At 54.7% G+C, this 22,657-nt stretch overlaps 3 protein-coding genes across 7 annotated transcripts in view; 2 read left to right on the top strand and 1 right to left on the bottom strand.

Moving 5' to 3' along the window:
* Window positions 1-22,657, top strand: part of CORO1C (coronin 1C) — a 197,000-nt gene that overhangs the window by 84,175 nt on the left and 90,168 nt on the right. The gene's annotated exons all lie outside the window — the stretch shown is intronic.
* On the bottom strand, window positions 3,914-15,372 carry DAO (D-amino acid oxidase). 3 transcript variants are annotated; one of them, XM_051633880.1, is made up of 11 exons: window positions 15,107-15,372; window positions 13,861-14,106; window positions 12,267-12,381; window positions 11,842-11,918; window positions 11,333-11,398; window positions 10,465-10,519; window positions 9,933-10,037; window positions 9,265-9,347; window positions 7,486-7,603; window positions 6,628-6,726; window positions 3,914-5,159 (listed from the first exon to the last, which is right to left on the bottom strand). In XM_051633880.1, exons 1-11 carry the CDS (start codon window positions 15,109-15,111, stop codon window positions 5,028-5,030), a joined length of 1,101 nt encoding a protein of 366 aa, XP_051489840.1. In that variant the 5' UTR covers window positions 15,112-15,372; the 3' UTR covers window positions 3,914-5,027. The 3 variants fall into 3 exon arrangements, with proteins under 3 accessions (XP_051489840.1, XP_051489841.1, XP_051489842.1); XM_051633881.1 differs by lacking the exon at window positions 15,107-15,372 and adding an exon at window positions 12,493-12,698 and having other exon boundaries at window positions 13,861-13,950; XM_051633882.1 differs by lacking the exon at window positions 6,628-6,726.
* Window positions 15,452-22,657, top strand: part of SSH1 (slingshot protein phosphatase 1) — a 40,092-nt gene continuing 32,886 nt past the window's right edge. For all 3 annotated transcript variants that reach the window (XM_051633863.1, XM_051633867.1, XM_051633869.1), the window contains exons 1-2: window positions 15,452-15,587; window positions 19,877-19,917. In XM_051633863.1, coding sequence (XP_051489823.1) covers window positions 15,522-15,587; window positions 19,877-19,917 — 107 coding nt within the window. In that variant the 5' untranslated portion in view covers window positions 15,452-15,521. The remainder of the gene's footprint in view (window positions 15,588-19,876; window positions 19,918-22,657) is intronic.

The following is a 22,657-nucleotide window of genomic DNA, read 5'->3' as shown; positions in this document are numbered from 1 at the left end:
GAGAAGCTTATCTCATTTGTCTGAAGTGCAAGGAGTCAGGCTGCAGGCCTGTGGATTTGCAGGAATTCAAACTGCAGGTCTGTGGATTTGCAGCCAGGAGACTCATAAGGGAGCTGAGCCACATCTCATCCATGTCTCAGCTCATTTTCAGGATTCCAGACTATGGATCACACAACCAAATGTAAGTGAGATGGGCTCAGTGCTATTCCTGGGCTGTGGGAAGCAATATGTTTTATAGTGTGTGTGCTCAGTTGTCTCATGTAAACATGGGTGAGTGTGCAACACATTTTTGCACAGTAGAATGTTTTAAGTGTTCTGGGACCCAGGCCCCTTTTCTGTGGGGTGAAAATAGGTGACTGAGTCCATGTTTGGGTGCAATCCAAATGGACACAGTGGGGTTCAGCTTTCACTGTGGTGCAGTATAATGCTCCCAGCTATGTTAGGCTGTTTGTTTCTAGCACTGAAGGAAAGCTAGACGTGGATAATTCCTTAAAGAAACTGAGGAAATTCAGACTAATAACAAAAAAAAAAAAAGGCCAAAGAGGTTATTTATGTTCTGTGTGTGGGCATCTTCTGCTGAGAAAAGCTGAAGTGTAAGAAGGCCCCAAAATGTGTCTGTTAGTTAATTTGCCACTTGGGATGGTGACTGCAGGGAGAGAATCCAGGAGGGTTTGGTCTAAATGGGAAAAATCTCCTTTTCACAATAATATGAAGATGCAGAACTGCCCCCAGGGGATCCCATGTTACATGTGGCTGGTGGCACAGAAGCTCCCTCTGTTCAGTGGCTGTTGCTGGGTGCTGGTTTGGGTGTCTCTGTATCCTGTGTGCTCAGTCTCCAGCAAGCTCCAGTCCCAGCTGATCCCAGCAGCCAGACAGGGCTCTCCCAGTGCTGACAACTAGTGTGGGTCATTTGTTTTTCCCTCCTCCTGCCAGGCTGCAGTTGAAGAATTCTCCCGAATGCCCTGTGCAGCTGGGCCAGCTCAGGGTGCCTCAGAGACACAGGGACTTGTCCCTTGGACTGTCCCTCCAATGTGTGAGGGATGGGCAGGACACGGCAGTGAGGGAGTAGGTTTTTGATAGGTTTGGATCAGGTATTGGACCAGACGTGTGAGCTGGAAAACCTGCTTTGCCTTTGCCTAGGATGGTCTGCCCACCCTTTAATGGCAGTCCTGTCACCCATCTTCCTGGTGAGGGCTCTTGGGACCATGCCAGCCCATCCCAGACATGGGGGCACATCCAGACACTTCTGTGTCTCTCCCCACCTGGGTTTGCCATTGGTGGGCTTTGCACAGCCCAAGCAGGGAGGATTGCATGGGGTTCAAGGCTGTGTTAGAGGGGAGGAGGAATGTGAATATGACATCCCTGGCTGGAGGGACTGCCAGCTGGCAGCCTTGCTGGGGGTTGGTTGGTGTGTCTTATTAAGCACCTTGAGTTACAATTTTGCATTCCCAGTGTTAATGTTCACAGATGATTTGGTTGGGTCAATGTTCAAGGGTTGCACAGGGCTGGGTTGCACTGGCCTTCAAAGTGCCCGTTCCTAGAGGTTTAGGTGAAGTACAGATAGCTCAGAAGTTGGCACAAATGTCTACTTCAGATCAAATGTTTCCCAGGGAAAGGTTTGTAGGTCATGTGAAACCTTTTGCTGTTGCTGAGTAGTTCAGTTTTGCCCTCTCACGTTTGCAGTGTTAGCAGAAAAACAGAATTGAAGGCATTTTTGCTTTTCAGTTGTTATGAATTGTGCATTGGGAATATATCTGATGATCTAAATGCCAAAATTGGTCCATACTTTGGGTCTTTGATTTAAAGACAGTGATGCTTAAATAATGATCCAAAGCTCTCTAAAGCCTGGGAGAATCTCCCATGGATGTCCACAGGCTTTGGATCAGCTGGATAGAAACAAGGCAGGAACTCCCACAGCTGATCCCACCTTATGGAAACCAGTAGGAGCCTGTTGGGGACTGAAGAGGCTGAAGTGCAGGTTTTGCAGGTCCTTGCAGATTATTAATAATGGAAGGACATTTTAGATGTTTCACTGGAAAACTGGAGAATGTTTGGGTTGATACACAATAGCCCATAAATAATCACAGGTCATATTTTGTGAACATGGCACCACCACTGATGTCCATGATGAGCTTCCAAAGATTGTTTTGCACACTGTCGAGTGTTTTTCACTGATGAAGGAGTTAATATAGCTTGTTCATTTAAAACTAGAAAGTGAGATAATTTTGAATTAAAATCAAGAGCAAACAGAACTGTGGGATTCAGAGATTTGCCAACTATCCAATATATCAATGTGCAAAGCTGTTGTGGGAAAATAATTCTCCAAGTGTGCTTTGATGGAATGATTTATGGTTCCTAAATGCTTGCTGAAAGAACATTGAATGTTTCCCTGTGTTTGAATGTACAGTTTCTAAGCTGGACACATTTTAATGTTTAAAAACTTGGTGTATATCAAGCTTGTTGTAAAATCCTCCTTTTGTTCCTCTGTTCCTGATGCAACATTGGATAGTTCAGTTCCACACTAGGTATTTTATGTTAAACAAATAAATAGTTTTTTCAGTAAAATATGTTTTTTGGCTGTTCTGTGGGACTTTGACCAAAGGTCAGTAGCATTTTTTGTTTGTCTGGAGGGACTTGAGATAGGAGCTGCTGTGTGGGCTCAGCTGGGTGTGCAGGGGCTCAGCTGGGTGTGCAGGGGCTCAGCACGTTGCAGCCCTGACTCTCTGAGGTTCTGTGCATGAGGACACACAGAAGGGTCACACTGCTCACATCACAGGCAACCTCACAGGGAACTACAGCTCGATATATAAAAAATTGTTCTAAGATCTTTAGTTGATTTTTTTAAATTTAGTTCAGTCTGGACTATGAAAACCAGACAGTTTTGCTTCTTGCATACAGGTGATTTCTAGCAATGCCTGAAATGGGTGGTGGGAGGTCAGAGGGGAGTTGGGTGGAAGGGGCTCAGCCTGTGTCTGCACCCAGAGCAGGGAGGGTTCCTTCTCTTTATTTGCTTCTTAGTGTCAACTTTTCTTTTACCTGTCTTGTTTTTATAAGACACAGCAAGTGCACAGCCCTGCCTGTGCCCCCTGCCTGTTCAGTGACACCCTTGTTTTGCTGTCAGGTGAGGGACAACCAGGAGGCTCCTCAGCTCTGAGTCACACAGACTGACGAGCTGCACACACTTTACCTGCTCACCCACTGATCTGCCCAGCACAGCCACTGGGATCAGGAGTCTGATTTCTGGGAAGGGCTGGGAACTACAGGAGGGTTTGTACCACAGGAACAATGTTCATTCCTCAGTGTTTTCTGTGAACTTTTTGGCACCCTCAGGCATTTCGAAAGCTCATTCTGTTTTCCAGAATGCCAGAGCTGCTGTTTGCTTACAGAGGATAACTCTGCTGATACTTGATGTGTTTCCAGCTTTGTTCTGTGTCACAGGCCATCGTGGTTGGGAACTCTGAGCTTGTAGAATGTGCTGATGCTGCTGGAGATGGTGCTTTGTGCTGGCCCAGGCAGCAGGAGCTGGAGCAGACATCCCACCTGCTCCTTCGTACCTGCCACAAAAGGGACATTCAGTCTCATGTCCCTCTGTCCCACCCGTGGCTGCCAACAGTGCCAAACACCTTCCCTTGCTCTGGTCTCAAAGTGGAGGGAGCAGCTGAGCTTGCCCCAGAGTGTCCCAGGTTTCTGTACAGGGGGTGCTGGGAACAGCACGCAGGCACCCAGGGGATTTCACAGGGTGGATTCCAGGTGCTTTTGTCTACTCAGAGTCTGAAACAACAGCTCTTCCTCCTGCAGGATGGAACGTGGGAAAAATGTGTGGGGATACATGGACTAATGATCTACTGGGAAGTTTCTGTGGCATGAGCATTTGAGGCCCTGCTGTTAAGAGGGGAAAGCATCATGCAGGAGATAGGTGAAAATTACCTTTATTGTGCACACACATTAAATTGTGGCCTTTTAGAAAGTAAATTCAGACTGCAAATAAAATCACACCTCTCATCATTTCTGCTGTGTCAGACCTCAGGACAGCTGCTCCTACAGCCTCTAAGACCAGAAGAATCAGCTGCTTAGTGCAAGCAGCACCATGACTTGCTACAGCCCTGCAAGTCCAGCCTGGCTCTTGGGAAATCTTCTGAAATCAGGGTTGGATCCACAGCAGTGATGTGGTCCTTAATATCTTGAACCTGGAGTAGGTGAAATTGAGTGGGCACTGCCATCACCTCCTGGGGCCTCTCCCCACTCCTCCAGGATGCACAACCTGCCCAGTCAGCTGCTCAGAGCTGCTGCTCCAGCCACATCTCAAGCCTGGGAGACATGAGGAGCTGAAGTGCCCGTGGGAGTTTTAGGGATGAGAACTGCTGCTCTCTGCTATATATAGAGCCTGGCAAGCACACAGGGCTAGGACATGTTGCTTTTGTTGCTAAAAACATCATTTGGAAAGCCCATTTTAGGCAACTGCTGCTATTGCCAGATACACTAACCAGGTGCTGGAGACCAGTGCTCTGTCCTGGCATGAACGTAAGAAAAGCTATTGTAGCTGAAGCACGTGCTTTTGGAGCAGTTGTTACTTCCCTGGGAGCTTCAGAGCTTCTTCCTAGTAAGGAGCTTCTGCCTCCTGGGGGAATCTTGCAAATCTGATGACACACTGGGGGTCGGAGCAGTCAGGAAGACCTCAGGTGGCACTGGCTCAGTTTTGGTCTTGTCCCATCATACAGATAAACTGCAGGATGGTCGAGATTTCAGCTGAGCCCTGCCTGCCCTTTGCAGACTGGTCCCCAGGACAGAAGTGCACTTTGTCAGAGACAACTAGTCCATGTTTTGAAGCGGTTCCTTCAGGCAGGTTGTGCAAGGCCAGGGTGGAGGGAGCTCGGCTATGAGCCAGAGGGAGACGCTGTGACACTATGAGCCAGGGCTGGGGCTGGCGGGAGGGCTGAGCAGCCCCCGTGTGTCACGGTGTTGCCCACACCTCTCTGCTGTGGTTTCTGAGCTGCTGTTGGCAGCAGAGCCCGGGCTGAGCAGGCGGCTCACAAGCGGGGCAGCGCTGGGCTGCCTGGCTGCTTCTCCTGCAGGATGTTCCCAAAGAGCCTGGCTGCCTCCATGGCACAGCCCCAGTGGATGGTGATCCCGAACCCGCCGTGGCCGTAGTTGTGTATCACCTGGGGGAGGAGAGAAGGGATCAGTGCTGGGAATGCTGGGCTGGAGCCCTCTGGGGCTGAGGGCAGCAAGGGGCTGTGAGAGCAGCTGGGAATGTCCTTCATGTCTTCAGATGTGACCTGGGAGCTCCCTGTGCACAGCTCAGTGACCCATTGCTCTTGCCCTGCTTCCAAAAGCCACTGAAGAGACAGGAGAAACTCTGTGTGGTTCAGAGAGACCCTGGAGCATCCTCTGCACCCACTGCTCCAGCTGCCCCAAAGGGCAGCAGTGCTGCTCACAGCCTCAGAGCACAGCATGTTCCACCCTCGCTGGTGCTGGTTCCTGCCAAGGTAAATCCCTTTCCTTCAGCAGGAGCCCTGGCTCGTGGCTGGGATCAATAGCTGCACCTCCCCTGTGCCAGGGCAGATCTGATGTGCTGATAAGGGAACAGAGTGATGCATAAATTAATTAAAACACAGCACTGCTCTGCACCGTGCTCTGGACTGCACCTAAATACGCTGGTTTCTGTCCAGGACTCTCCAGCTAAAAATTGAATATATTTTAATTACATTTAATTACATTTTGCAGTTGCCATCCCCTTTGGAGCTTTAATCTCTGCTTCCAAGCTGCTCAGAGACACATGCACCCCGTGGACTCAAGGATTCCCTCTGCAGGTTTGCTGGAGTGCTCAGGCTGCTGCCCTAAGGAGCGGTGTGGTTGGAGGTGGAAGGTGCTGTGCTGAGGGGCCAGGAGCAGATGGCACATGGAAACTCCTGCCAGCCCTGCTCTCCTTTCTCTTCAAGGATAGATTAGCCATGCAAGGCAATTTAAAGAGCCATTACCCTCAGGTATTCTTACACTGCACACCCAGCTTTCCCTACAGAGAGGCAGCTGAATTTTTCAGAGCCCCAAGGCACAGACAGCCCCACCAGTGTCCCTCTGTGCCTTCTCCATGGTTCATTTCATGCTGCTGCTCAGCTGCAAACTGGAAGAAATCTCAAGGAGTCCAGTCTTTGGCACCAACAACCCGGTGTCAGTGCTGGGGGCCCTGAGCAGTTTATTAAAAGCTGCACGTTGGGTTGGATGAACCAGAGACATGAAGTTCCCTGGCACGAGGGCTGTGCACCTGAAGGCTCCCAGCAGAAAACCACACTGCTGGAAATGCTGACACCAAAACGTGGTTCCCATGTGCCTCGTGTCATTCTGGGACCAGCAGAGTGTTTTTCCCATATGGATTTTGTGTGTGTGTGTGTCTCTTAAGAACTAATCTCCAGCTGCAGGTTTTCCCGAGCCAGGAGCACTCCCTGCCCACGCTGCCTATAAAACCCATCAAAACTCCATGTCTTTGATACTTCTCTCTGGCGCTGGGCTGAGCCTGGCTGGGGAATTCCCTCCGGATCAGAGGGATGGAGGCAGCACGGGCGGTGCTGCCCTGCCGAGCTGGCGGTGCCGCAATTAGCGCGGGTTAATGACTCCCGGCACACCCGGTACCTCTGCCGGGCACTGCCCGGGGCCGCGGGTCTCCCGCTCCAAGCGGACGCGGGGCCGGGCGGGTCTCAGGCCGCTCCATTCCCCCACGATCTTCGTGTTCTGAAAGCAAGAGGAGTCAGCGCCGGCTCCGCATCCCTGCCCCGCATCCCTCCCCGCATCCCTGCCCCGCATCCCTCCCCGCCAGCAGCCGAACACGCTGCGGGGCTCCCCCGTCCCGGCTGCTGCCCCGGCTCCCCTGGTGCTGCCAGAGGGAGCCGGGCGGAACCGTTTGTGTCCCAGCAGCAGGGACAGAGGGCTCTGCCGAAGCCCCCGCGGCCGCTCCTGCCCGCCCGGGGCAGCACAAACCCCCTCCCCGCACACCCGCAGCAGCAGCACAAGGCGCTGCGGGACACGCATCGCGACCTTCCAAAGCTCCTGTTCTAGCTTCTTACCGACTACAAGAGCAATTTTTTTATATTTTTTTTTTTCCTGCAAACCTTGTCTCAGAAATAAGGGCAGCCCCTGCCCCTCCCTCAGCCGGGATGTGCCCGATGAGCACCGAGCTGCTCCCCCTGCCGTCACTCACCCTCCCACCCACGTGCTGACCTTGGGGTGCACACCAAAGGCCCGGGGTTCCTCTCTGTGCACACCCCACCCTCGCTGGCCTGTCCCTCAGCACAGTGGCTGGCACTGCACCAGCCATGGTCACTCTGCAGAAGCCCCCCCAGCTCTCCTGGCCTGCTGGCGACCAAGGCACAGCCTGGGATCAAGGTTCAGATGCTGTGGTTTGTCCTCAGTGCCTGTCCCTGTGGCCTCACCCGGGCTCTCCGTGCCCCCTCCCCAACTCCCAGCAGTGGGCACTGGGTCAGGATCACCCACCTGGAGTGCAGGGAGCAGCCTGCAGCAGTTCTCCCAGATGGTTTTGTGATCCTGGGCACTGTTTTCCTCGCTCCAGTTGCCGTGCTGATAGATGCCTCCCAAGACTGTGAACTCACTCCTGCACCAAAAGCCAAAGGAGATACATGGTGGTGAGTGTCTCCAACCACCCCTTGCTGGGCCACCATGCAGAGGGACTCTGGCTGTCTGTGTGATGTAGAGATCCTGTTGCTTCCTGGGCCTGCAACATATTCCTGGTGGAAATGTCTTGGGAAGCAGGCAAGAGAGCAGTGCCTGCATGTCTGCTCCTGAGCAAGTCGTTCATTAACTGCTATCAGCACTCCAAAGGCCCTTGCTTGGGCAAACCAAACAGCTGATTTCATGCTCTAGCAAACAGGTTCTGCTCCTGCCTGGCTGAGGAAGTGAGCTGGAAGGAGCAGGATGCCTGCAGTGGGGAACACAAAGATGCAGGTTTCTGTTGCTGCCACCCCAAAACTTCTGTGGCTTAACAGAGGACAAGAGACAGGTTAGGCTGGATAAAGCTAGGGGAGCAGGGGATGTGTGTAACTGCTGGACCCTTCTCAAACCTTGCTTTGAGCACAAAGACAAAAGGGCTGAAAGCCAAGGTGTGCAGGAAGGGAGTCTTGGGACCAGGGTCTCCAGCATGGAAGAGGTGTCCTCCATGCCTGGGTGCTGCACCCACTGCCTCCTGTGGGAGCCAGCCTGGTGCCCAGCCATGTCAGCTCAGGCTAAAATAAACACAGGGAGAGGAATTCACATGTAGCTGAGACTGAAGTCAGAAATCCCTTGGAATACTTTGCCTGGGGGCTGTGATCATTCAAAGTTCCTGTTTACTTAATGGCTTGTTGCCTAATCCTGCAATACCAGCACAATGGGAAGTGCCAGAAATGCAGCACTCGAATTACAGCTCGAAAATCCCTCTCCTTTGCCAAAGCAGGGTAGATCGCTGCTCTCAGGAGGAAGCACAGGCAGGATGAACAGCAGACATGTATTTATTTATCCTGCAATTTAGCTCCCTGGGTACCTGCATCCGCTGCTGTCTCAGATAGATCCCAGCCTCTCCTTGGAAAGCTGCTGGTGGGAAGCAGGTGGAAAGTGCCAGAGGAGTGCTAGGAGCTGGGCTCTGCTTGGGCTCAGCCACTGGCTGAGCTTGGGAGATGATGCTTTTGAGGCCAGGCCCCTCATTTCAGCCCTCCTTACCTCTATGGGGACACAGAAATAAGGCTTTTCCCCTGTGGTTCCTCCTCTCTTCCTGCAGGGAGGTGCCAGGGAGCCCTGTGTGGGTGCTGAACTGCATGGGATGCCCTCAGGAGATGTCTCCCCAACAGCCACAGGCACAGCTCAGGGTAAGGCTGAGCTTTTATGCTTTCATTAAAGTATCAAGGATTCCTGCCACCGCTTGTAATGAGAGCATGACTCAGGAGAGCCTTTCCTCACCATGAGCTGCTGTCAGCACCATTGACAGCAGAACTGGGGATAAAGGAGAAAAACAAAAGATCTCTCCCAGAATGCTTGCCCCACTCTCAGTGTTTGGCTTTGTTGAGGACCTGGCCAGGACTGGTGTTCTGTTTCAACGGGGCTTGCTCCTTGGAAAAGGACAGGACCAGGGATATTGGAGCCCTGATCTGAGAGCCCAGGACCAGCCCAGGCACTGAGCCAGGGTCTGTGCAGGGAGCTTGTGCTCAGGGAGCTTGTCCCTGTGGTGCTTTAGGGGTGCTGGCAGCAGAGCACCACTCACCCCAGCTCTCCCCTGCCGCCTACCCCGGTATGATGTACGGCGAGTTGTAGATACCAGACTTGATGTCATGGGTGATGATGAAATGCTTCACCCAGGGGGCCTGGACCTGGGAGACAAAGGGGAGGGGGTCAGGGAGAGCCAGAGAGAGGGATCCCTGGCTCGGGGAGGCAGCGGGAGGGATGTGGGCAGCTCAGCAAACAGGGATGCTGGGATCTGCACTAGGTGCCCTCCCTTCTGCTCAGGCTCCATGTCCATGGTGGTGCTGGCTTCCCTGAGCTGCTGTGGGAGACAGGGAGATGGGAGGGCAGGTAGGCAAGCACAGGAGCTTCCTACCTGGTGTGAGTCTGTGTTTCCCCAGATAATTATCCTCTTCTCCCAAGGATTTCATGTCTTTTCATTATTAGCATTTATGCCTCTGGGCTCCTTCCCCCCACAGCTTCTCATGATGAAAAAACAGGCTGGACACTTGGGGTGTCCCCACAGCTGAACCAGGAATAGGATCCAGGTTTTCTGCTCTGGTGGCCACACATGAGGGTTTTACACTACCAACCATTTGCCTGGGAATCAGGAACTGATCCCAGTGTGGATCTGGGCCACAAGCCTGCAACTTGCCCCGGAGTGTGTATCTGATGAGGTGGCTGTTGAATGGCTCCCTCAGAAAAAAAGAGGGGGACAGAAGCCCCACACCCACCTTTATGACCTGTCCTCGGCCGGGCTGTAGCTCCGGGTCAGGCTGCAGGTGCCCAGCACGCATCCCTGTGCAGTTAATGACAACCTCCACACCCTGGGCAAACAGCTGGGGAGACAGACACAGGGTGAGCAGCACAGAGACCTGCTGCCCAGGGGCACCAGGTTCCTGCATCCAAGCCAAGCCAAGGACTCCGTCCAACAATCTGGTAGTGAATAAACCACCAGAGCTGGATCCAGGGCACAGCTTGACCCTGTGTGTGCAGGCAAGGACAGTTGCTGTGCAGGGACAGACCTTACTGCCTGTGCTTGGCTGCATCTTCCCTCAGTGCCAGCAAAAACACAGCTACCCCGTCCCCCCTCAGCCACCTTGTGGTGCCCAGGAGCCTTTATCCTTGCTAGCAGGATTTGTTTCCTAGATCTTGGCATATTCTAGCTGCTGCCCATCACTCAAGGGACATCCTGGAGCAGCACATCCCTCTGGATGCTACTTCTCCATGCCTGCTGCCCTGCCCCAGCCTGAGGTAGCCACTCACCTCCTGGAAAGATTCAACCTTCTTGTGGAAAAACTTCACTCCTCTCTCGGTTAACCTGGCAAGAACGAGTTCATTTGTTACCAGTGAATTATAAGCAAATGCACCATTCAAATTAGTGCCTGTAACTGATACCCAGAGTAGGTTCAGCTTGTTGCTCCTTGTAATAAACAGCCATGGACTTCTCGGGGGTTCCTAACAGTCTCCAGCCAGTAGCTCATTTCCCTGATGTCCCAGAGCTGCTGAGGGCGATGGATCCTGCTCAGCCCTGTCTCTGAGCCCTGCTGGGAATGGGGCACCCACCCCACATTGGGGATGACAAGAGCAAAACCAGGCCCCAAATACTGCCACAGCTAAAAGCCACAGAGTCCTCACATGCAGCTTTAAGTATCCCATTAATTTTTATGATGCAAAAATGCACTCCTGGGAAAAGTGTAGAAGTGGGGAGCCTGTTACCCCACAAATTCCAGATCCTTTTTGCTGCTTTCCAGGGATGCATCTCTGCTTCCTCCTTCTCCTTTGGCTCATCTCAGCATGCCTTCACCCCTGCACTGCTGCAGGGCACAGGGTGAGGGCTGTGAGGGCAGGGCAGGATGCTCAGGTCCCCTGTGGCTGCTGTCACCTTGAAGCCACCAGCACCAGCATTTCCCAGCGGAGCAGCTCCGAGGTGCAGCAGGACGCAGGGCAGCTGCCTAAAATCACTGCTGTCTGAACTCAGCCACCAGCTTGGCAGGAGAGAAGGATCTGGGGCAACCCCTGGTGTGCAGGATAAAAGCCACACCTGCTCCCACGTCCTGCTGGCCAGAAATCAGCGCAGCAGCAGCTCTCCAGCCCCAGCACAACCCCGCCCAGCGCCTGGCTCAGCACTCACCTGTCGGTGAGCCAAGGCAGGTAACTCCTGCCCTCCAGCATCAGCGCCGTGTTGAACCACCCGTAGCTGAAAGCAGACCAGGAGAGGAACCCGTGAGGACTCACAGCAGCTTTACACCAGCAGCCACCTCCTGCCCCGGCCCTCCCTATGGTCTCTGCAGCTCTGGGACTCCAATTTCCCCCTGCATAACAAGTGCATGATTTTTTCCCCTCTGCTTACGGCATAAAACACCATCTGCTGATTTTCTTTCCCCAGTTCTACCATATCTGGTGAAGGAAGAAAGGAGCTGGAATGGTTTCCATGCTGGGCTGCCACTTTTTTGGATTGTTTGAGGTGCTTCCTACTTACTTTAAGGGAAGCAGCTGTAATGAAGCAAGACCACTTTTATGCCCACAGTTTCTTGTCCTTGCAGCCCCTTGACAGGGGGGTGTCTGGGACCATCCAGTCATACCTGTCCTGCCTCAGGGAAAGCACACCAGTGACCCTCTGGAAAATGGACTGAAAAATACCTGTAGCCGGGGAAGAGTTCAAGCTCTTTTGGTGTTAAGTTCCTGAATCCCAGGACAATGTTCTTCCAAGATGGGTCCTGCAATGGTGGAAAAGGTCTAAGCTCATTAACAAACCTAAATAATCATAACGAACCGGCCATGGTACCCTGGGAGAGAGGCCATGGGGGACAGATCCGACCCCAGAGGAGCAGGAGGCTCTGCCAGCCCCCACGCTCAGAGCACTCAGCCCTCTGAGCCTTGTCTTCATACCAATATTGCATCAGGGGATCAGGAAAACACTGGGTCCCTGGCAAACTGTCACAAGACAGACTTGGAAGGATTGGGAAGCATTCAGAGTATCGCTTGGGAAGAAGCACAACCCTGCCCACCCCGGGCAGCCTCTGAGCTGGAGCCCTTCCCAGCCCTGGCTGTGACTTGCTCCTCACCGGCACGGGCTGCGTGAACAAGTTGTAGCCAGAAATGAGGAAAAGTCCCATTTCCCTCGCTGCTGGTGAGCCCAGGTGCCTCAGGAGGTAATCAAACGTCTCTTTGTTCCAGAGCCTGCCATGAAAAGAGGAGAGTGGTGGCTTTGCCAGCCCTGTGGACCTGTGCCGGGTTCCAACCCCTCCTGCAGACCAGGGGGGACAAGACACCAGCCCCCTCCTCACTTACGTCTCCTGCAGGTTGCCCTGGTCGCTCAGGTAGGGCTGCCACAAGCCAGCTGCCCCATCACTGGTGGTGTGGGGAGTGTAGTGGTCTGCATAGACCTCCATGTCCAGGGAGGGCACCAGGCTGTGGAACTGCTGGTGGATGCACAGGGCGGTGGAGAGGCCAATCACCCCGGCCCCGATGACAGCCACGCGCATGGCTCCGGCTCCCTGCAAGGGGGGAATGCTTGGAGGGCAGTGCCAGGGGCAAGGACCTGCTGGGACAAGCTGGGGCTGCTCAAGAGGGAGCATCAGCTCATGTAGGATCTGACCTGGCCTCAGCTCTGCCGCTGGAGCAGAGCTGGGCTGCAGGGAAGGGGCTGAGCTGCCCTTGGTGCATTTGTGTGCATTTCTTGTGAAAATCACAGATGGAGGAGGGTGTAGTTTGCCGTGGTGGCAGGGGAAAGTCCCTCCACTGGTTGCAGGCCTTGTACTCGGAGCAGCATCCCTGACACTGTAGCTGAGCTCTGAACATCTGAACTCTGTAGCTGCTGGTGAGCTGACAATCTCATGGCATGAGCCCTCCAGGAGCACAGCGACCCAGCCCAGCCCCAGGCAGTCCTGAGTTCTCCTCAGCCCCTGGCACAGGCTGGAGATAAAAGAGGTGGGCACAGAGGAAAGAAAGGGGAAACACTGGGTGTTTTCCAGGGAGCGATGCCAGGTCCTGTAGATGCAAGGGTGTCACCTCAGGGCTGCAGGTGAGGGCTGTGCCACCACTCCAAACACTTTGTGGCACCGGCTGGGAAAGCTGCTGTTTGTAAATGCCAGCTCCAAAGAGGGTCTGCAGCCCCCCTTGGTCCCCTGACTCTTCTGTCTTGCCTGAACTTTCCTGCCTTGCAGCCTGGAAAGAGCCCTGGAGGCACCTTCTGGGCAGAGAGCAGCCAAGGACCGAGTCAAGGAAGGGCTGAGGGTACAACGGGGCAGATCACCTCAGTCACATCCCTGGATGCTCAGCTGCCAGCCTGTGGGTAGGAGGAGGGGTGCCAGCAGCACCCAGACCCGGTTCTGGGCAGCTTGGGTAAATTCTAGCCCGGAGTTTTATTTGGACAAGGTGAAGTGCAGCATCTCTGCTGTGAAAGGCAGCCTGCAGCGGGGCTGGCATTTGCTGGGATGGAGGGATGAGTCATTGGGATGGTGGAGCCGGGATGGCAGCGGAGAGCCAAGCTGCTTCCCATCTGCTGTGGTTTTATAACCCACAGCCAGCAAGATCCGGGGCCATCTCCTCTACCTGCAACCACAGGGACCTGCCCCGGGCTGCCCCTGCAACACCAGCCAAGGAGGCATTCACCTCGCTGGTCAATAAATAATGGAAGCACATTTTCCAGCAGCTTACCTGCAGAGTGTGCGGTCTCCGGGACAGCCACCGCGGTTTTCAGAGACCTCGGCAGAGCCCCCGTCTCGGCGTGGCTTGTTTACAGCCCAGCAGCCCGCCTGCGGGGCAAGGTCTACGCGGCCAGGGCAGCAGGGCTGCAGCCTGTCCCCCACCCGCGGGGACAAAGTCTGTCCTCTGGCCCCGGGGAGGTGGAGCCCCCCACGCCAGCCCCCCTGCACGGCCGGCAGCCGCCCCGGGGTCACTTCTCTGAAAGGAAAACGGAGTCAGCAGGATCCGCGGCAAAAAGCCATCGCTGACACTTGTCACCATGGTGACTGCCCTGGCCGGCCCTGGACGATGGGGACACGGGGATGGGACTCCTCAGCCACCGGCTTTCTGCGGGATCTGGGGAAAGCAGGTGCCCCGGTCCCAGTTTTCCTGTGGTGAGAGAGAAACGGCATCGCCTGCCTCCCGATGGACCCCAGGAGCTGCCCTGCCCAGCTCCCCCCTCTCAGGAGTCAGATGGCTTCGTTTCTCACTTCTAAGCCTCCTCTCCCTTCACAAAACCAACAGTTTTGGGTTTGGGGCTGAGAAGTCAGGTTTCTGTTGGTGGGGATATCATCAACAGCAGAGGCAGCTCTGGGAGCACATGTGGTGTCTGGGCAGGGCTGCTCCAATTAGGGATTCTACCAAGCCTAAAGCTTTATAAGAGAGGCAATAGGGATAGAAGAAATGGGAACTAATCTCCTGCCCAGCCAGGCTGCAGACACGTCTCTGGAGTGCAGGGCCAACGGTTTCAGCCCGGGAGCATCACCCAGCGCCGGCGACAGGAGCTCGGTGCCACAAAGGGCAGAGGGAGGACACGGGCGGGCAGATGTAGCCGCAGCAGCGGGAGGTTGGATGGTGCAGGCGGGTGAAGTGTGAGGGTCAGAGGGCTCAGACACCTTGAACGCTCTGGGGAGCAGAGCAATGCTCACATTTCCGACCCGAGCACCGTTGTGGGGTGCGAGGGACCGAGCCCACCCCGCTGCCCGGGCGGCTCCGGCGCAGCCACAGCGGGGATCGCGCTGCGGGCGGAGGGAGGAGGCTGGTCCTGCCCGCCGGCTGCCCCGGGAAGGACCCGCCGGAGCAGACTGCGCAAAACCTCGGCCCCCGGGGCACAGCTCCCCCGGGCAGGGCAGCGGGCTGCGGGGGGAAAGGCAGTCACCAGCGGCCTGAGTTACTCAGGGCTTTGCATGCAACCAGCAAAACCTCTTACACCGATTACCCCATGGCTCGTCTGCCTCCTGCTTTTGGCACCGCTGACCCCTCGCACTTTCTTCTCTCCGGTTTGAAGGGGCCCTCTGGCTGCCGCCCCCCGAAGCCCTTCCAGAAGCTCAGGCCCCACCAACGTCCCTCCTGGGCCGTTTCGGGGCGCGGGCCCCGCGATCCCCCCGGTACCCAGGGCTGCGGGAGGCGGGGCCGCGGCCACCCGGCTCAGCCCAGCCCCAGGGCGGGGGTCCCGCAGCGCAGAACAAACCCGTCCCGGCGGGGCCCGAGGGCCTCCCCGCCCCGGGGCCGCCCCCGCAGCCCTCGCTCCTCCCCGCGGGGCCGGGCGGGCTGCGCAGCCGCCGGGGCGGTGGAGGCGGCCGGGGCCCCGCAGCCGCTGCCGCCGCCCGCCGCCCGGGCCGGGCCCCGCCGCCATGGCGCTGGTCACCCTGCAGCGCTCGCCGACCCCCAGCGCCGCCTCCTCGGCCAGCACCAGCGAGGTGAGCCGGGACGGGCCGCGGGGGACGGGGAGCGGGGCGGGACGCGGCCCCTCCGCATCTCGGCTGGGCCCCGCGCATCGGCCGCGCCCCCGGGGCCCCCCTGCAGCCCCCCGGGCCCCCCCTGCAACCCCCCGGGCCCCCCCTGCAGCCCCTCGGGCCCCCCTGCAGCCCCCGGCCCTCCCCTGCAGCCCCCAGGCCCCCCCTTGCAGCCCCCCCCTCCTGCAGCCTCCCGCCCCCCCCCCCCTGCAGCCCCCCGGTCCCCTCTGCAGCCCCCAGCCCCATGGTGCTGCCAGGCTGACTCAGCCCCAGGACCACCCGGCCCTCTCCCCACACTGGCTGTCTGCCCCCCCTCGCAGCCCCCTTTCCGCCCTGGCTGCCCCCCCACTCCGGTCCTCGCCCGGCATGAGCCCGGGGTGCTCGCCCGCCCCCCCCGCACACCCCAGCGCTGCCGCCTCCTCCCGCCCGGGGATGCTGCGTCCCCCGCAGTTGCGGGCTGCGGGGTCACTGCCCTGCCCCGCTCTGGCTGCAGCTCCTGCCCCACGGAGAGCTCACGCCAGCCCATCCCCGAGGTAGCCGTGGTCGGTTCCCTGCCTCCGGAGCCGCTCCCGTCCCGCTCCGCCCCGTCCCTGCGCAGGTCCCCGTGCCCTGCACACCCCTGGCCGCGGCACAGCCTGCGCCGTTGCCCTGGGTTGAGCTGCTGCCCTCCCCTCCCTGCTCTGCTGCTCCGGGGACACGAACAGGCCCTGTCACCCTCTGCTCCGCGGGTCCTGCCCTGCCAGGACGGGCACCTGGTGTGTCCCAGCTCTGCTCCGCACCTGCTTCACTCACCTGCCCCAGAAACGCCTCCTCCTGCCTGTGCCAGGCCTTAGGCTTCTGTCTTCCCTCACTGCAGCTCCCGCACCCCATCCAAACAGTGCTGCACCCTCCCATTACTTTTTCTTCTTTCCTGTGCAAATCTTTTCCCTCCTAATCCCTCTCTTTTGTGACCCTCAAAAACGGGCCTGGTGGATCCCTGCGTATCCTCCCCATGCATCCCTCTCTCCCCTCCCTTTGGTGCTCACTGCCCTTGGCTTCGCTCTGTCCCTGCTCCCGCCAGGGGAACAATCCTATTTGTCACCTGTCAGGTCCCTGTGACTCCCCTGATTAGCTATCTGAGAGGGGGGAGGCAGGAAGGGGCAGTGCCACAAGGCTCACAGGTTCTTCCTCTCCCAGAGGGGCCTGGGGTTCCCTTTTCTGGGAATTCCCTTCCCCTGGACCTCCTGGAGACCTGACTCATCCCGACTGTTTTGCCATAGATCCTTGTCCTGTGGTTTGGGCTCCAGGGACCTGGTGTTTGGACCATGTTGAGAAGCTTGGAGATGGGACTTGTGCTTTTCTGAGGATTTTTCAGGAGGAATTTTCTGGGTTCTGGTTTAGAGAGTGTCCTAAATGGGAGGTAGTGGCCAGCTGATCTACACAGATATAAATGAGCTGTAACCCTGTTGCAGGCAGTGGAATTAGACTGGATTTAACGGGTGCAGGTGGCAGAGGAGTCAAAGCAGTATGTGTGCCTCTCACCTTGCTGTGTACATCTGTGTTAGGATGTGTGTAGGAGCTCTGTGTTCATTGTGATTTTTTTTCCTGTGGTTTGACCGTAGGAGTCTCCCTTTCCTTCTGGAAGATGTTGCCCCAGACTTGTCACCTGGTTTTGTTCATGCCAGGGCACTTCTGCCACTGATGTCTGTGGCTCCCAAACATCAGCTGCTGTTCTGTTTGAATGGTCCCTTCTGCCATGAAATACCATAGAGCTATAAATCCTCACGAAATACCGTAGGACTATAAACCCTCCTTTTCCAAATTCAGCACATTGCTTTTACAAAATTAATTTCAGAGGAGAATCCCATCAAAAAGTACCAGTGTGATCCTTGGTCTTTTGTGATTTTCCCTGCAAGGAAAATCGGGACTGAATGGGGCTTTTAGCCTATGCAAATAATTATTAGAAGAGTGTCTTTTTAATGGAAGACGATGACCAAACACCCTTGCTAACTGTGGGGATGCTGCTGCAGCCTCTCTTAACTCGTGAGCCTGCAGGAGCTTATAAAATGGATGCTGCTGCCTTGACAAGAGACTTGCTGCTGTCTTCACGTAGCACCTGGTGAATTCTTAGGAGGAGAGAGGAATTCGTACACACTTGCTAAACTTGCATACACTGGTTAGCTCCACTGCCATCTCCCTTCCACACCCCCTCCTGCTCCATGCCAGGCCCTTCAGCCCAGGTTCTCTCTCCACTGACCCCAGGGAGGGATGGGGATGTGGCTGGTGGAGGCCTGGCCATGATCTCCATGCCATGGTGGGGTCCGTGGCATCATGTGCATGGTGCACCATACAGCCTGCCAGCTCGGCCTTGTTGTGCCCTGCCACACCGAGTGCCTTGTTTTGGGTTTACTGAAGCTTTTAAATAGAAAATACAGGGAGAGTCGACTTTGGAACTTCTGCAAAAGATGAGCCTGGAGCAGATTCAGGGGCCGGCTCTGCTGCGGAGCCGCAGCTGACGACACTCATGACTTCACAGTCACGTTTGTTTAAAAAGAAGCAAAGTTAGTCTCCCCTCTGTTGCTACGTGACAGCCCCAAACAAGCAGCCTCGACCTCACAAAAGGCCAAAAACCTGCCAGACCTTCCCAGGGCTGGGGGGATCTGGTGGGGGGGGGTGGGTGCTCGGGGTGTTCCCAGAGCTCTGCCTGCTGCCCCGGCTCAGGGCTGCTGCTGCACAGTGTAAACAGACTAAAAATAGCAGTGGTATGTTTCTTGCCCTCAGCTGCAGGGCTTTTGGACGGGCTCTATCTCCTCCAAATGGCCATATTTCTGATATCCGGCCTGTGCGGCTGCACTTGGGGTTTTTTCCTGGTGTTCCTTGGTTCTTGCAGAGTGTGAACTGAGCAGCTCCCATGTCCTCTGGCCTCCAGAGCCGTCCCTTGGAGGGGTGGGGAGCAGCCCAGGTCCTGCACACATGCAAAACTTCGAGCTTGAATGTTTTACATGAAACTATGTGCCTGTTTTTTGCTTCTACAAAACCACCTGGAAACAAGTAAAGCTTAGGCTGGCCCTTATGTCTGTTTTAAGTGTTGTTGTAGTAAATAACAAAATGTTCCCTCAGTGTTGGCACTCATGGAGCACAGTTTGTTTGAGGCTCGTGTCCCTCCAGCTTCATCACACTCTGGAGTCTGTTGTGTTGCAAGTTCTTCCTGGTGCAGGGTGATTCCCTGAGGTCCCTTCCTTACTGTGTGGGTCTGAACCACCACCCCAGTGCATCCCAAGGGGCTGGTCCTGTCCCTTTCTTCTTGTCTACTTACACAGGACCAAAGGAGGAGAATTGTCTTTGAGCATTTCCCCCCCCCCATCACTTCTGGATGCAATTAGCCCCAACTCTCTTTTTCTTTAATATGGAATTTTGTCCAGAGCCTAATAGAGGAGTGGAAGGGGGAGGCTGGAAAGCATGGCTATGTGAGAATGTTTCTCTCTAGAAGCAGGCTCAGGTCAGCTCACACACTAGTGTTGTAAGGAGAGTGGAGTGTAAGGGCCAGTATTGTCACCGGAGGAGCCAGGTTTGCTTCCAGGGGGTCTTTCCACCAGTGCCAGGGGGAAAAGTGGCCGTTGCGATACATGCCTGCCATCCAAGCAGTGTGTTTATCAGGAAGGCAGCAGACACAGGACTTGTTGATAACTGGACATAGTCTGAGCCCCAGGACATGTCTGTGTCAGCATCCAGGTGGAGGTGGCAGCTGAGAGACCATGGAGGGGTCCCACTCATGTGGGTACATCAGTGCCAGGCTTCAGGTGCTGGAGGCTGGGGCTGTCCCAGCTGGGCAGTTTTGGCTGTATCCACTGGAGGGTGTTTGTCCTGTCGCTTCACCCCCCGAATGGCAGCACTAATTAGTGCCCAGCCCTTCGTTAGCAGGCCTCTCTGGGGCCAGGCTGTGCCCTCACGTGGGGCAGTGTGTGTGCTCCCGGTGACGTGGAGGTTGGCGATCTCCAAACTGATCTGTGCTCCAGGACTAGCGTGCAGGATTAGGACCTAAGAGCTTTACAATCCCCGTGAGCCCCTTTGTCACCCGGCACCGGGTGCTGATGGCATCTATGGCCAGGGAGTCTCACTTAACCCCGGAGAAAAACCCTGCTAAAAGCCACCCCCCCCCCAAAACCTGTTGTCACAGGGGTGTTTTTTTCAAAAGAGTGGGGACTGTTAGAAAGTTGTGGTGTGGAAACAACCAGCATTGTAACTTTCTCTGTATCTTTCTTTTCTCCCCTCAGCTGGAGGTTGCCAGTGATGAAGAACGTAAATTAAATGTGAGGTAAGCAGAGCTCTTTGGCTCTAAACATCATTTCCACCCTTGTTAATTGTTTGCCATGTAGCTGGGTCCTGGTCCCACACTGGAGCGTGTGCACTTGCTGGGAGGGGACTGCAGGGCCTGCAGAGAGCTGAACACTGGGGATGCTCTCCCCCATATCAGTTTAGTTTGGAGATGAACATTTAATGAACTGAAAGCATAAAACAGGGTTTGTGTTTGTTTTCTTTTCCTGGTGGGAAGAAACTGGAAAATTGCTCATCAGCACTTGACTGTTGTTGCAGCATCTCTGCTGCTCTGGGGTTGGGGCTCTGTGTTGGGAGGGGGGTATGATCCTGAGGTGGGTGGGGGACAGTTCTGCTCACTCCTGGTTATTAGCCATCAGGAATTGGACTCTTTTGACATTGGGGTTGTGTGGAGCTGCTTTCTTCACACAAAGGGGAGGAGAAAGCTGAGGTATCTTGCTGGAGAAGAGGCAGGCTCTTACTGACACTGTGCAGAGGTCAGCAGTGGTGGTGGTTTGATGGGACCCTGGCTCTGGGTAATGCTGGGGGCTGTTCACTCCAAACCTGGCTGTTACAGACAGCTCTTACCCTCTAACCTGGGAACCACAATCTGAGAGATAAAGTGTGAAAACACAGCAGTGCTTCAGTGGGCTTGGTCTCCTCTTTACTGCTTCCTACTTTAATTATCCTGGTTTCAGATAAAAGCCAAGCCCCTCATTCTGCTGCCTGGAGTTCAGTCATTTGGTTTCCATCCTTTTTTATGCTTTGGCACCTACTGTTGCAGGGATACAAAGCTGAGCCACTGGTGGCAGTGGGTTTTCTGTCACAGTGATGGACTGAGACTAGGACAAAGTAGTAACCTCGTGGGTTTGGGAGCAGCAAGTGGAGGTTGGGGTAGGGACTATCTTTACCCTGCAGGTGCAGACAGAGAGCAGAAAAGCAAAGTTGCTTCTTTACAGAGTAGGAAAGTTCCAGGCCTTCCCATTTCTGTGTCCCAGGAATAGTTGTGGCTGCAGCCCAACTGGGAGTCTGGCATTTGGTGGCTCTCCTGCTTGCATGCACGTGGGTCAGAAACATTTTGTGTTTGGTTACTGGATGGTTTCCCTTTTGTAATGTCACTTGTTAGCTTATTTCCTGGAGAATGTATTTTGTGTCAGTTAAATTCAGTATTCCTGGTTCTGCTTTCAGCTGGATCATGGGCTTATTGTGCAATTCAGTCAGGAATAGCAGAGCATCCTTAACTCTTGTGACTTTCTTGTATTAAATAGTAACAACCAAGAGGATGGTCTCTTCTTTTGTCTGCTTGGTTCTTGGGCTGAAAGAAGAAAAACAACACTATTCCTTGTCCTTACAAATTAACTCAATGTCAACATACAGATAAGCTGCTGGGAAATTGTTGCTTTTGTGGCTGCCTTAGGTCTGTCTGCCCTTTTTGCAAGCCAGGCAGGTGCATCCATCACTGGTCAGAGCAATTGTGGGGGGGGATGGAGTGAGGCTGGGCTTAAAGGCTGGTACTTTTCTGCTGGCTGTTGAAAAATGATCCTGTAGATAGTGAGATCCTGAGAGCTTCCTCTGTCCTTCAGCCTCGTGGGGCTGCTCTTCCATATACTATTTTCAGGATAAGAATCTGGTAATTAAATCACTAGCTAGACCGTGTGAGTCGGATGGCTCTGGTGCAGGGAGCCTGGAAACACTGCCAAGGACCGAGGGAGATGTGTGGCCCTGGGGTGGACACAGGGTGGCTGATAAACAAAGCTCCTCTGGCAGGGAGGTGGGTCCATCCTGTCCCCTTTGGCAGCTGCTCCAGATCAATTCTGTGAGACTTTGCCCGGTGCCCATAGGGTGGCAGAATTGTTCAACTTAATTGTGCTGCTTCTCGAGTTCAGGGCAAAAAACCGCAGGAACCGGCTATGATGATATTTGTGAGTCTTTAAATCCTGGTCTAGCCTTGGTGGAGACGTGGGTGACAGCTGTGCTTTGTCACACGTGCCCTGAGCTCAGGGGTCAGCAGTCCAGTGCCCCACTTTGCAGACCTCCAGGATCCTGATGGTTGGAAAAAGGAAGGCTTGTTGGAAAGAAGACCCTGTCCTGCTGCCAGCTCAGACTGTTTCATCCACACAGGCTGAATGTGCTGTGACACATTTATGACATGACTTACTCATCTGCTTGCTGAACAGATTATTTTCATTCATTCATTTAAAAAAAATAAATAAATCCCAGGATTTTAGTTTGATCTGGTTAAATTAACAATCTGATTTATATTCTGGGAGGAATGGGTCTGTATCATGGTTTTAGAACCAGGTGCATGTTTTGCTGCTCTCTGGTCTCAGAGCAGCAGACCCTCCTTATTGTTTCTGTTGTTCCAAAATTCTTTTATTTCTGTTTTCTCCCTGAAACAGCTTTTATCCTAAAATAGAACAAGGGGTTGTGTTCTAGGTTCAGCTTTTCTTTCTAAGATTTTGTTGCCATCCTCATTTTCTTAAATGGTAAGGTGCTTTAAAGTCCCCTTTGGATTGCTTTCCCAACACTTTGCAGAAGCCCTGATGAGGAGACATCCACACTGTTTCCAGCAGGCAGCCAGGAGCCAAATTTGTTCCCCAGTAAGAAAAACTAAGAGCCTAGGCTCAAATCCAAGCCTAGTGGTGCTGGTGGTGCAGACAACAGTGGCATGTTGGATTCTCTGTGTTACCTGTGCCTGCTGCAACATTCCCAAATGCCAGCCAGCCATGGGATGTTGTGGC

The sequence above is a fragment of the Apus apus genome, chromosome 16 (genome assembly GCF_020740795.1).
Source record: "Apus apus isolate bApuApu2 chromosome 16, bApuApu2.pri.cur, whole genome shotgun sequence".
Classification (NCBI taxonomy): domain Eukaryota; kingdom Metazoa; phylum Chordata; class Aves; order Apodiformes; family Apodidae; genus Apus; species Apus apus.
This window is presented reverse-complemented; position numbering and strand designations above follow the sequence as displayed.

Coding starts and splice junctions, on each gene's coding strand:
- DAO (XM_051633880.1), bottom strand. Junction 7,604..9,264: donor TCGCCGTACATCATACCGGG/GTAGGCGGCAGG, acceptor CTTTTGGTGCAG/GAGTGAGTTCACAGTCTTGG. Junction 6,727..7,485: donor GGCTGCTCCCTGCACTCCAG/GTGGGTGATCCT, acceptor TCTTGCTTTCAG/AACACGAAGATCGTGGGGGA.